This window comes from Scomber scombrus, chromosome 19, assembly GCF_963691925.1.
Source record: "Scomber scombrus chromosome 19, fScoSco1.1, whole genome shotgun sequence".
In the NCBI taxonomy this organism is placed as follows: Eukaryota; Metazoa; Chordata; class Actinopteri; order Scombriformes; family Scombridae; genus Scomber; species Scomber scombrus.
In genome coordinates, this window is record NC_084988.1 from 26,664,275 (window position 1) to 26,677,777 (window position 13,503).

The window sequence follows — 13,503 nt, forward strand, 5'->3', positions numbered from 1 at the left end:
TCCAGTTTGATGAAATATATGAACCTGACAAGTCCAGGGATTAAATGAGGGACCTGAAATGTAAAGTATGGAGATCTTTATTGGATGACTTATCTCAATATTAAGGAGGGAGATTCTGTTTTCACGAAGATGATTTCATATTGAATATCCACAACCACGTATTATTGAAAACATCTTACATCTTACATTTTACAATCACAGGCTGTAAAACACCTTTTTTTTAAACAGATATAGCAGCATTTGGATTTGGATTGCGGCCAACTGGCAGCAATTTGAAATGGAATGAAGCCCACTGTGTGACAGCTGATAACACACATAGTGGTCAAAAGCACCACATCTGCCCACATTTCTCAGAATGGATGGAAAAATCATTAAAACTGCTTTCCATAATATGTTTTTGTGTTGAGAAATGTTAGTGATTTCATCAAAAATCAACGCTGAGGAAAATACTTCCCAACAGCAGGTAATCCCGTCCATCTACACAAATCTATTTCATGACTATTTCACAAACTGCTGACATACTGGGTTGAGATATCATAGGATAACAGGGAACCCAAAGTTCAAATGATATACATGTGCTGCTGGGTAGCTGTAGTTTTCCTGTTGTAACAAATGAAGTCACAAATGTTTCTAATTCTAATAGAACGTGCTGTATAGATCATATCTTCTCTACTAATGTGGAGAATGTTTCACTTTCTCAGAAAGAGCAATGAAAGAAGTGCTCAGTAGATTGTGTTACAGAAGCTAGTGGAACAGTAACTAGTATGAACGTAGCATTAATATTTAAGTCTCTATGGATAATGAGTTTGCTTATCTACACACCAAGTATACACCTAGTAGCAACATGAGCGTAGCTGGCTCTGGTTTACCAGCTAGTTATCAACTGTGTCTGTGTGCTGCTTGGTGCTGAGCAGATAGTGTACAGATAGTGTACAGTTAGTGTACAGATAGTGTACAGTTAGTGTACAGTTAGTGTACAGATAGTGTACAGTTAGTGTACAGATAGTGTACAGTTAGTGTACAGTTAGTGTACAGATAGTGTACAGATAGTGTACAGATAGTGTACAGTTAGTGTACAGTGGCTTTATATGAGCTTTTTTGGCTAAAAACAGGTTGATGAAAACATAAAATATGTTAAAGAGGCTGTAAAGCTCTGTAGAGATAGTGCTGGGTGATATGGGCAGGATTAAATATCACTATATTTTGATCAAATACCTCCATATTGATATTTTGACAACATTGTAGGGACGACTGTTTACACAATGAGATTTGTGATAAATAATCATCAGTAATGTGGATATAATGACTAAGTGGGTAAAGGCAGATAAGAGAACAGTGTGTTAAACTTTTTTTTTTTTTTTACTGTAATACAGCCTTTAACCCTCCTGTTGTCCTCGAGTCAAGGAAGGAAGGGAGGAGGAAGGAAGGGAGGAAGAAGGAAGAAAAGGAGGGAGGAAGGAAGGAAAGGAAAGGAAAAGGGAAGGGAGGAAAGGAAGGTAGGACGGAGGGAGGAAAGAAGGAAGGAGGGAGGGAGGGAGAAAGGAAAAGAGGAAGGAAAGAAAGAAGGACAGAGGAAAGAAGGAAGGGAGGAAGGTATGGGGGGAGGAAAGAAAGAGAGAAGGAGGGAGGGAGGAAGGAAGGACAGAAGGAAGGAAGAAAGGGGGATGGAGGGAGGAAAGAAAGAGAGAAGGAGGGAGGGAGGGAGGAAGGAAGGACAGAAGGAAGGAAGAAAGGGGGATGGAGGGAGGAAAGAAGGAGACGAGGAGGGAGGGAGGACAGACGGAAGGAAGCAAGGGCGGAAAGGAGGAACAGTCAAAACAGACGGGGTCAATTTGACCTGGGAGGACGACAGGAGGGTTAAAAGCAGGAAAAGACTCTTATTCCATATCACCATATTACCATATTACCATATTACCATATTACCATATTACCATATTCAAAATCTAAGACGATATCTATAAATGATCTCAATATTGATATAATAATCATCTATAGCCCAGCCCTTTGTAGATTCCCTGTTGGTTTATTTGTGCAACAAAATAAAGTGTCATCATCAAAGGGGCTACACCTGTTTATAGTTTCTATACATTCTGTGCTTTTAGATTGTTCTAAGACAGACCTATTTTCACTGAATCCAACAGTGTGCATTTAATAGTTAAGAGTTAGCGTAGAGAAAATATTAAAGTAATAGGCTGCATGAAACAACCCCACCTCTGACTTTATGACCTCTGGTAAATCCACTACACTGCTAAGCCACCACATTTTTCTGAAAAGCACACAGTGGCTTTAGAATACAGTTAACAGATCATAACATCCCTCACTACTGCCCATACATCAAATGATCTAGCCCACAGGCTTTCTCTCTCTCTCTCTCTCTCTCTCTCTCTCCCTTCTGCATGGATTAGCAACAAGCTTAATGTGTTATTTTACAGAGGATTAAGAGCAATAATACACCCCACACGTTAGCCCCCCCACCCACCCTCTGTCCAGTGACAGACATCAACATCTGACTTTGATACTGATTGTTTTAAATATGTTCATGTGTACAACTGTGTACATATAGAATGTGATACATCCAGTACATACAGTAGATAGATCTGTCCAGATAGTCATTATATTCCGTATAGCTATGTATGTTCCTCTGAAGACATCTCTAAATCATTTTGGTGATCTCAGTCCTTTCAGTCATCAGTGGCTCAAAAAACAAACTCTTCAATTCGATAAACAAAATATTACATTTTTAAGCCAAAATTTCTGGTTAATTTCCATGACCCAAAGTGGATAGTCCTACTTCTGGATGACTGTCTGATCTTTTCTCTCCCATCTTCATCAAGGAAAGCTTAACAGGTTCAACTATTCAACTCTTAGGAGAATATTTCCATTTTAAGCTGCTTTTTTTTTACCACGCACCACACACACACACACACACACACAGTCACACACACCATGTTTCCATCACTTCAGGGGACATTACATTGACTTACATTCATTTACTGGACACTTATCCTAACCGTAACCATAACCACTACATGCCTAATCTTAACCCTTATCCTAAACTTAACATAACCCTAAACTTATATTAACTTTAAATCAAGTCTTCACCCTAAAATAAATCATTTACCTTAAGGGGACTTGCTTTTTGTCCCCATAAGACAGGCGAGTCCCCATAACATAACTGTGTGAACAGATTTAAGTCCCCACAACATTAGGAATACCTAGTACACACACACAGACGCTAGCACACACACACACACACACGCACACACACACACACACGCACGCACGCACGCACGCACGCACACACACACACACACACACACACACACACACACACACAGTGACACACACACACACGCACGCACACACACACACACACTAAACTGGAGAAGGATGTGTGCTCTTTATCCAGCTTCTTTGCTTCACATGTTTCCATTTAGCAGTAAGATATCTGAAAATCTATTAGCCGCATGGCCGTGACATTCTGAGAACATTAATGCTCCAGAGGGGGATAAACCCTTTCACTTTTTAAGTATGCAACCATTGAAAAATACAAGGGTGATGTAACATAAAACCCTTAGCAGTATATTTTACACAGTATAATGACTTGTGACATCATACAGGCTGTTAGTTGCATGGACTAAAACCTCAGAGTGATCAGTATTAGTGGAAAATTAGAGTTTCCTTAACCATGGATTTATTCTGGTAGCTTTCTTGTTACACTGTCCTCACATTAAGAACTGCTGAATTGCAAACGGTACAATTATTACCCATAAACCCATACTGTGAACATACAACACAGTTTATAGACTGACGTTGGACTTCAGGGTTGTGCACACATAGTCGATAGCTTGCTTGCTCTTCTTACACCTTTCAGTAAACAATAAGAACTCTCAATAAGAACTTTGGTGAGTAGAATGTTATCCTGAGCAGTTCTAGGAACCACATATATTAAGCCTATTGTAATAAAACACGGCATGTGGAACTGCCGGCTGCCTTATTATAGCAGTGTGATATTTATCTCCCTTATCTTCCATGCTAGTAGATGGCTCATTGCAGGACAGCTCAGAGCTGCGTCCCTGCTGTAGCTGCCTACAATAGAATAATAATAGTTTTAATAATAGTCTATTAAGGTAAATACAAGATTACTGCAAGTCTTGTAACATAGAAATAACTTATGGTTGGTACAAAATAATACAATTAGCTAATATAGCTTCATGCCTGATTTAGTACCAAACCACTTTGTGTCGTTAAAATACAATGTGGACAGCTTTTAAGAATTAGAGGAACAGTTCAACTTTAAAATCTGAGCTTTAAAAGGCCCTAAACAGTTAACATGACTCTGGTTTTGACTTTGACCTTTCATCTTCATCTTCCTCTTCCTCCTTGCTGCTGGTGGATGCTTTTATCCAGGAGAGCAGAGAGCTGCTTCCCTGGGCTTTCTTTTCTTACCCTCTCCTTTCTAGGCATTATGCTGCAATTAGTAAATAAAAAGAGACCAAAAGTATGAATAAGACTGTTTGGTAACATTACAACAAGGCAGAAAGCTACTTTTTCTGCAGGCAATTGGGAATTTCCTGTTTGTCATTTAGCAAATAAATTAGGCTACTGCAAGTGTTAATGATGTAGCCTAATGTAAACCTACACAATACTAAATATTCAGCTTAAGTATACTGATAGATTCACATGCTGTACCAATGGCAAACTCTACCGACATTAGTTGTGTGGTTGTCATCACGTCATATCTATTATTGATTTGGGCTAGCGTCGCTATAGCTTGGCTACTGAGGTTTAGGGTGCAAACAATACACTCGACTCGATTCATTTATGTGTTACCTGGCTGGTGGGGCAGGGGAGGAGGTGTGTGTGTGTGTGTGTGTTCAATTGTCAGCCTTTTTCATTCTGATGCAGCTCAGCCAGTAGCTTACTGATCTGTTTTGGTGGAAAAGCCATGTTACAGTATTATTCAATGTAAGAAAAAAAAAGTAAGGGTTTAAACACATCTGGAGGGGCCAGTCCTTTGTAGGGAAACAGAGTGGAGTATGAGACTCTTTATACTAATGCCACCAGAGCTGTGTATCCTCTGCTGGGACTCTGTGAGCTATTTTAGTGCCATTTCCAGTGTGACCTCCTGCTACATGCCCTGCCTTTCTCTGAAGTAGCAATCGTTTGAACAGGGCAGAAGTTCACTTAAAGCTGCAGTCGGTAACTTTGAGGAGAGAGAGGACTTAGCATCAAATTTGAAGAAGTACAACTTTCAGATCCCTCCCCCTCCCTCTCTGCTGCACTCCTGCTCTGCCTCCAAAGTCCCTCCCCCAGAGGAGGCTGACGTGCGCGACGGCACGCGACCGTGTATGCTGCTGTTGGTAATTAATCAAGGTTTAATCACATTTATTGATCAGTCAGATCCACTATTGATGCTTTCTAAACACATCTGTGCTTCAAAATGTGGTATAAACACTTTTTATGAGGGGATTCGTAGACCGGGTCAAAACTGACCCAGAACATACTGCGAGGGTGTAGAATATGAACAGTATGTAAGAGATAACAAAGGTAGGAGGTAGTAGTTCAGAAGAAGTTTTTTTCCCCTCCCTCCCTATTCCAGAGCAGGAATGTGGGTGTATCTTGGTGCAACATCTAAATATCATTATGAAAGCTCATTTGAGTTTTGAGCAGAACCGACAAGTTTCATTTGACTGCTCAACAGAGACACAAGAGAATCAACAAAGAACCAGCCTTGAGCTACCGTGTGAAGTACTCCAATGATAAAACAGCACTAGCTTTAGATTGAACCCATGCCTTAAAAAGACATTAAGATATGCAGCGTGTGTGAACTGCAGTCTTTAGATCACACAGCGACACACTAGCGGGGAACAACTTCTAAATGCTCGAGCATCTTCAGCACCAAGATATTCATCTTTTTAAAAAAAAAAACAAGAATGGAAGATTAATGACATCGTCGACCTGAAAAAAACTGTTAGATCTACTTTTTTTCTTCTGATCCAGTAGAACAAAAATAAAAATAAAAATGTCTGTTTACTGCGGTCACATCCAGGTGACAGAGCAGGATTCATATGACGTGTGTGTGTGTGTGTGTGTGTGTGTGTGTGTGTGGGCTAGAGATGCTTCATGGTTTGAGATCATTCCAGGAGAGGGATGGATACTCTCAACTGGTATAACATCAAAGAGCACTTCATATCAGAGGTTGTGGACACCAAGGACCAATCAATTAGAAGACATGAGGGCAGACAGGAGTGCTGACATGCAGTTGGGGTTTTTTCAAGCTTGAGGGAGGACAGGGGGACAACCGCTGCTTCCAATTTTCGTCTTTTCTCAGGTTGTTTCCAGGCCCAGGTGACACATGCAGCACTGGGTTAAAGTCACACTCCATCAACACATGAAGGTCAGAGTACTTGTCATGAGGAGAACCACTCAGTGTGTGAAAATAGCTGCTTAATGTCTTCTGTGTCTCTAAAGGAGCTTGGCGAATGGAGTTTGGCAGAATGAAATGTGCTATTGATTTTTCACTGAGGGAAATGTAGGACTCAGCAGTTTTTTGGAGCGTGGCTCATATAAAAGACTAAAAGTCAGGATATCTCTGCCTCTGCTGCATCATTTAACATTTTTTTTACTTCTAGGACTGTAAATAACCATTAATTTCATTTCAAATTCATCTGTGAGTCAAGCCAGGAAATGGGAAATGAAAATCGATCGATCACTGTTTCCCACAGCTCAGATAAATGTCTCAACAACAGTGCATAACCCCAACAATATTCAGTTTACTGTCACAAAGGACTAAAGAAACCAGAAAGTATTCACATTTGAGAAGCTTCAAAAAGAGAATTTTGGCATTTTTCTCTTAAAAAAAGATTAATCTGACACCTGTAAGTCCTCAAACCTTGCACAAAAATGAATATATTATTGCAACATTTAATCCCTGCAGAGCAACTTTAAGTTTAAGCTTCTCAGACAAATCTATATTAATAAAGATTATGGAGTCTATTAAAAACTCTGTAATGGAGACACTGCTTTGAAATGACTTCAAATATATCTTTGTTGTTTTATAATGACGATATAAGCCCTAATTTAATTGCAATATACTATACTGTCTGATATATGAAAGGCATATGTATCTATTTATTTATTTATGATGTATAAGTCTAGCTCTTCAGTTTTGTTGGGTACACGTGATGAAAATGTTCATGTTTGATTTCTCAGAATTCATACACATGTTGGTGTATAAACATGAACTAAATTTCTGTAATTCTAGAGCTCTAAATCTGATGACTGATAGAATCTCAATAACAATTTGAAATATCACTCATCAGCAAAGAAAAGTTTACGGCATCTATTTTCATTTTACTTCAGGAAGACAGTCACTTTATTTATTTTTTTTTAATTTAACTTTTATTCTTACCTGATTTTTTTTTCTTTCTTTATTGTAAAAGAACACAGTATTCAGAACAGTATATAAAGGATATAGACAGAGGAATAGCCAGGGGTACATTACACAAAGATATTCAATGATGTACAAACATTGAGGGTTTATAGAGAGATCAGATTTATATATTGATCAATATATATATTGATCAGTCTCTTGGAGAAAAAAATGCAAAGTGAGGTTTTTTACTGCTGAATTTACATTTATGAATGTAGAACTTTGCCAGCAGCATGGCCGTAGCTACCATTGAGGACACCGAGGTCATGTCCTCGGTATTTTTTTCTTGAAGTTTCGTTTAATTGTGAAGTGAAAATAGCCGACGAGACAATTATCCTTGCATTAACGTCAACCGTCATGAGACGGACGAAGATTCCGCTGCCATGTCAAAAAAAAAAAGGATCCGGCTATAGCCAGCGGTGGAGTGAAGCCTTGAAATCGCCAGAAATATGTTGTCTACATTTGTGAATTGGATTTGACCCGATTGTGCAAACTGTTCATTCATTGGATGAGCCCTGTTCTCCCTTTCCCAGCAGGCCGTGCTCCATTCCACATTTTAAGAACAAACAAAGAAAATAATATATTGCAGTTATAATTTTTAAATATACAACCATGGAAGTTGTAGAATACTGAAATAGGAGTTGATTTAAGTTGCAAAATTGGAAATGATAAGAAAGAACTGGACCACAAGAGTGACCATGACTGAAAAATGCACAACAAGAAAGCAGTATAAATACATCATGGATTAAACCAAACAGTCATATAAATTGTGGTCTTATTTTTGACCTCGGTATTTGAAAAATCCTGGCTACAGCCTTGGCCAGCAGAATCATCACATTTATTACAAAGTCCTAATCTTCTTTCTAAATACTACATTCTTCCACCTTAAAGCAAAATCACACAGTCAGTTGTAAATGTACTGAAGTCTTGCCTCAACTTTTTGGTGTGTGTTTCTGGGCGGTTCTCACAAAAAGAACACTTTTATGTCTCTTTTGAATTTCACCATGTAGTGATGAACAGGTTAATATTAATGAATGATTCTAAACCACTTCCTTCACCTTATTCACAATTGAGTATTCATGAGGAATCACCCAGCCCGTCACTTACAGAAGTGTCCATATATGTGTTTATATACATGAAGACACCCACAGAAATGATGAGAAAGCGCAGGACACCTACCTCCGAACGCCGGCCTCATAGTGAAGTCATGATCATCTACTTGGAGCAGATTTTCTGTCTTCGGTTTGCGAGACTTGGTCACATCTGGAGGCTTCTTCGTTAAAGAGCTAAAATAAGCAGAAGACATTTACTGTCAGAGGATAGTGGAGTGAAAGACCGGCCTTTGAAGAGATAAAAAGCAAAGCCTGGAAAATTCTGATTAAATCTGCTGCCAACTGAGAACAAGAAGTGCATGATCAGATCATTTACGTACAACCTGTTTCTTTTTTTTTTTCCTACTTTCAATTTTTCTAAAGCACAAAAGATGAAAGTGTCGTTTCTCGTATCAGCATTCCAAACATCAGACGACCGCGCTTAAAATGTCACGCAGAAACTAATCGAAAATGACATGCACATTTATTTTAGAAAAAATCTGACACCTAGAATAAATCTTTCTGCAGACGTGCCACTCCTGAAATTCTATTTGTGTGCGTGGTTGAATAGAGAGTCAAGCTGTGGTAATTGTCAGTGGTATGGACTGTGAGAATGTTGATGGAGGTTGGACTTGTGTGGACCACATGCTGTGTTAAATCACCTCTGTAGACAGATGGATTCAACGCAGCGAGGCCAGAACTAGACCAGACAGATATTTGTATCTCCACCAGCGAGCAGAAAAAGAAATAGAGATAAATGTACTGCCCTCCTGCACCCGTGTCCATTTAGACTAATGTTTGAATGCAGCACTTTTCCTGCCTCAGACTTTGAAACATAAGCAGTAGTGAGAAACCCTGAGTTAGATTCCTCCAGTAGGAGCAAGTTGGAGTGAGTCACTGTTGCATGTGCTGCTTGTATGGTTTTTGATTTCCATATCTTCCTCCTTCTCCTTTCATCTGACATACATTATGATCTGCAGTTTGTGCTTTGCATGGCAATTATTCTAAAAAGAGATAACAGTTTCATCACTGTTCCTAAGCTGTCACTGCGCTCTGACAGAGGTCAGGCTCTTGCTCGGACATGAAACACAATCAAACCTGCTGCATTCTGCATCTTAATGTACAGAGAGAATAAGATACTGCATTGTTCAGGAAACCAAAATGACAGTATGTGTGCATGGAACACCACACAGGTCCCAAAACACAAATACATGTCACAATACTAAATTCAAGCTGCAAGCAGCGAAGTCTGTCGGATAAAATCTCTAGGAGGAGTACGGTAAAATACGAGGTGTGGAAATTTGCGAAAATTGTGCCAAAAATGGCAAATTCGAATCAAAATTGCTGACTTCCTGTTGGAGTTCAGGTATGGGTCCAAGTGACTTTTTTTTTCTTTACATGATATATATATATATTTACATACCAAATTGTGTTCATCTACGTCAATCTGGAGCGAGGGACTCAATTTTCATGACTTTTTGGGCATGTTTAGACTGTCAAAAATGCCTTTATTTTTGACCAAGAATAATTCCTACAGATCCAATAGGGCCATCACACTGATGGTGCTTGGGTCCAAATTATTGACATCAGTTGCTATACTTTAATCATTATAGTTTAGTCTTTAGCATATGGACATGGTTCTACTACTACTACAAATATTAAGATTAAAACTGAAAACTCCCTGTAATCATCTCCTTGGACTAAATTAAAGGACAGAGGAAATGAGAGTGGACAACCGATTCATCCTGTCACAGCTGCTCCTTTCAAAATAAATAAAGAAATGGGATCTGTGTGTAATATCTAAGTCTGATGTGTAAAAACAGATAAGGTCAGTCACTCTTAGGTATTGACCAATCCTGTCGCCGTATCAGGACGGTTTAATCATTAATGAACTTACTGCTGCTGCCGTGCCACGTGCATAAAACGTGCACATGGCTTCTGTCAGTTTGGACACGCTGATGTTGACGCTGCTGCTGTGTGACAGCTGCAGGTAGAGGGAGGATATGCAAGTTGAATGGAAGTCACTCACTAAACAGACTGTCAGTTTCTGCTAAACAACACATTACAATGACAGTATTGGTAAGAGTCAGCTGTTAAAATACAATGCTGCTGTAGTCATATAATAAAAGATCAAACAGTCTGATCTCTCACAAGAACCTTTGCACCTTTAACAGCTTGGAGCTGGCCCTATCTGACCACCACTGAGAGGATGCATGGAAGCAACTAACAACTACAAAAATGACATGTTTTAAGCCTGAAATGTTTATGACTTTTCCTATAGTGATCTAAAATGTTATGTTATGTTCTCATTTTGGATAACATAAGATCATGATATAGTGTGATTGTGAAAGTATGTTCACTATAATGAATAGTGTCAAATCTAAAGAAAACATGAACACAAAATACATGTGTGGTTCAAAAAAAGCACTTATTATAAAAGAATACTTATAATATAACAGTATGTAAGGGTTAAAAGAAAGAAAGAAAGAAAGAAAGAAAGAAAGAAAGAAAGAAAGAAAGAAAGAAAGAAAGAAAGAAATACTTTTTTGCCCATCCCTCTCTGCAGATGTTGTGGCTCTCTCTCATATGACCACTAGAGCTCTCATATGACCCCACACACACACACACACACACACACACACACACACACACACACACACACACACACACACACACACACACACACACACACACACACACACACACACACACACCTCCTCCCTATACCATAGTTTAGGGGACTGTATCAATGTCATCTTACTTCATCCTTTCCTCCTGACAGGCTCGAGTCCTATTCACACAACAAGTCAGATCTTTGTGTGGTAAATGTGAATGTTTGGACACATTACATTTCCAAAACATCTCACCAAAGTGTCCTTGAGCAAGACACCGAGCCCCTGACTGCTCCCTGTGAACAGGTCAGTGTAGAACACTGCAGGCAGCAGTGAATATCACTACAACCCGTTTACCACTTCAACTACAGCCTGTGAAATATTAGCCGTTACAACTTCAGCACGTTTAGGATTTCCACTCGTCCTGTGTCAGATTAATCGCTACACTTTGTTATAATCTTGTCCTCAAGTGTCAACAATGTATTATTCTGCACTGAGGCCAAAGAGATCCCCCCCCCCCCTGACCACACCTCATTTATGCAGTGCACAGTGGAGAAAGTACACACTTGAACTGTTGCTTTTCATCAAAAAAATAAAAAGTAAGTAAATACTACATTAACAGTGAGAAGAATGAATGAAATAAACTAATCACTAATCACATGGCATTACACCATTCTGATAAAGCAGCTATTTCACAAAACTGACTACATCATTACTATTATTATCATTATCATTATTATTATTATTATTATTATCATCATTATTATTATTATTATTATTATTATAACTATTTGCACACAGCTGTGCCTCAATAGCTTTCTATTGACTTCTTCTTTTATCATAAATGTTTTTATCTATTCTGTTTTCTCTTTTTTTTAATGAAGCAAAATGTTTATGATTTTTCAACTGACCCATGAGCTCCTCTGAGTTCAGTCATCTTACAGCCAGGGCTTCATAGAAAGCATTTAAAGAATGTCCACACTACCCAACATTAAATACTAGAGTGTGTAATAACCTGTGCAATGTATTCATGATGGTTAATGAATGAAAGTATGAGTTATCTATTAGAGATCTGCGCTTCTCTCCGCATTCACACGTGTTTTCATCCTGACTTCATCTCCTCTGGATGGTTTACTTACGTGCCATGCTTTTGGGTCTCCACTGTACCGGTCCATCTCCGTACCCGGTGTCTACGGCATTCCCCGGTAACGAGCAGACATAGAAGTATAATCAAAGCTTTGGTCAAATAAGGCATCTTGACGGCGCAAATCCACAGGTGAGTCCCTTAAAAGCCTCCGTCAGTCGGTTCATTCCAGCAGGGCTCAGCCGGTAGCGCATGGTTCTCAGCAGAGGATGGATGTGGATGCGTCCTCAGTCATGGCACCAGACTTTCTGCAGAGAAGAGAGGCTGCAGGAGAGGAACATGTGTGTGTGCGTGTGTGTGTGTGTGTGTGTGCGATCCTATACACTGTCTGCACTTATCCCCCCACGAGAGAGAGAGAGAGAGAGAGAGAGAGAGAGAAAGAGAGAGAGAGAGAGGATGAACATCTGTAGCCTACATGCACCGAGGGAGGGGAAAAAACCCCACACAGGGATTATTTGCAGCCCAGCATGACACAACAAGAGAGGCAGATTATTCCTCCCTGTTGTCAATAAAAAACCTCATCTCAGGAATCACGTTTCATTCAACTCAGGGAACATGGTGGAGCAGTTTAAATGTAACCCCTGTTGTCACTTAGTGCAGGGCCGGATCCAGGGTTACTGAGCACTGGGGATAACCCCAACCCCCCCCCCCCCCCCCCCCCACCACCACCACCACCATTCCTTGAATCAAAAACGAGCATACGGATATCGATGTCATGTGTGTGGACATGGTTAGCTTAGCTTTGCATAAAAAAACTGAAAGCAGGGGGAAACAACTGGCCCCTCACTCTTTACTGTTAAAATACACACTGTGTTTCCTACATAATGATGATGATGATGTAAAAAGACAGTTTGTGTTTGTAAATTCTGTAGATTATCCGCTTATTCAAATCTATATTCAATATCATGTCAGTATATCTTAACATGTCAAAAACATGTTAGGTTAGTTTAATTCTCCTACAAGGTACCAACATAGAACTGGATCTGACTGATCAATAAATGTGATTAAACCTTGATTCATGTTTCAGAGAGCAGAGAGAGTGTATTTTTTAGCTTTTACACCAACAACAGTATCACACAATATCATGTCCTATTTTACCTAAGACATGAAAATATAACATAGCAATAATGATGGAAATGTATTTTATAACTTTATGGAAGTGTGGGGTTTATTGTATAACCATTAGAGCCATCAGTCTTCACTGCTACATCATAAAAAGAA

The 13,503-nt window shown here is 39.3% G+C and overlaps 1 protein-coding gene across 1 annotated transcript in view; it reads right to left on the bottom strand.

Annotated features, from left to right (window-relative positions):
* Positions 1-12,449, bottom strand: part of gabrr2a (gamma-aminobutyric acid type A receptor subunit rho2a) — a 74,755-nt gene extending 62,306 nt beyond the window's left edge. Inside the window, 3 exon segments of the mRNA XM_062440949.1 lie at positions 8,615-8,721; positions 12,278-12,395; positions 12,398-12,449. Of these exon segments, the coding sequence (XP_062296933.1) occupies positions 8,615-8,721; positions 12,278-12,395; positions 12,398-12,449 (277 nt within the window).
* Positions 12,450-13,503: the final 1,054 nt, after the last annotated feature.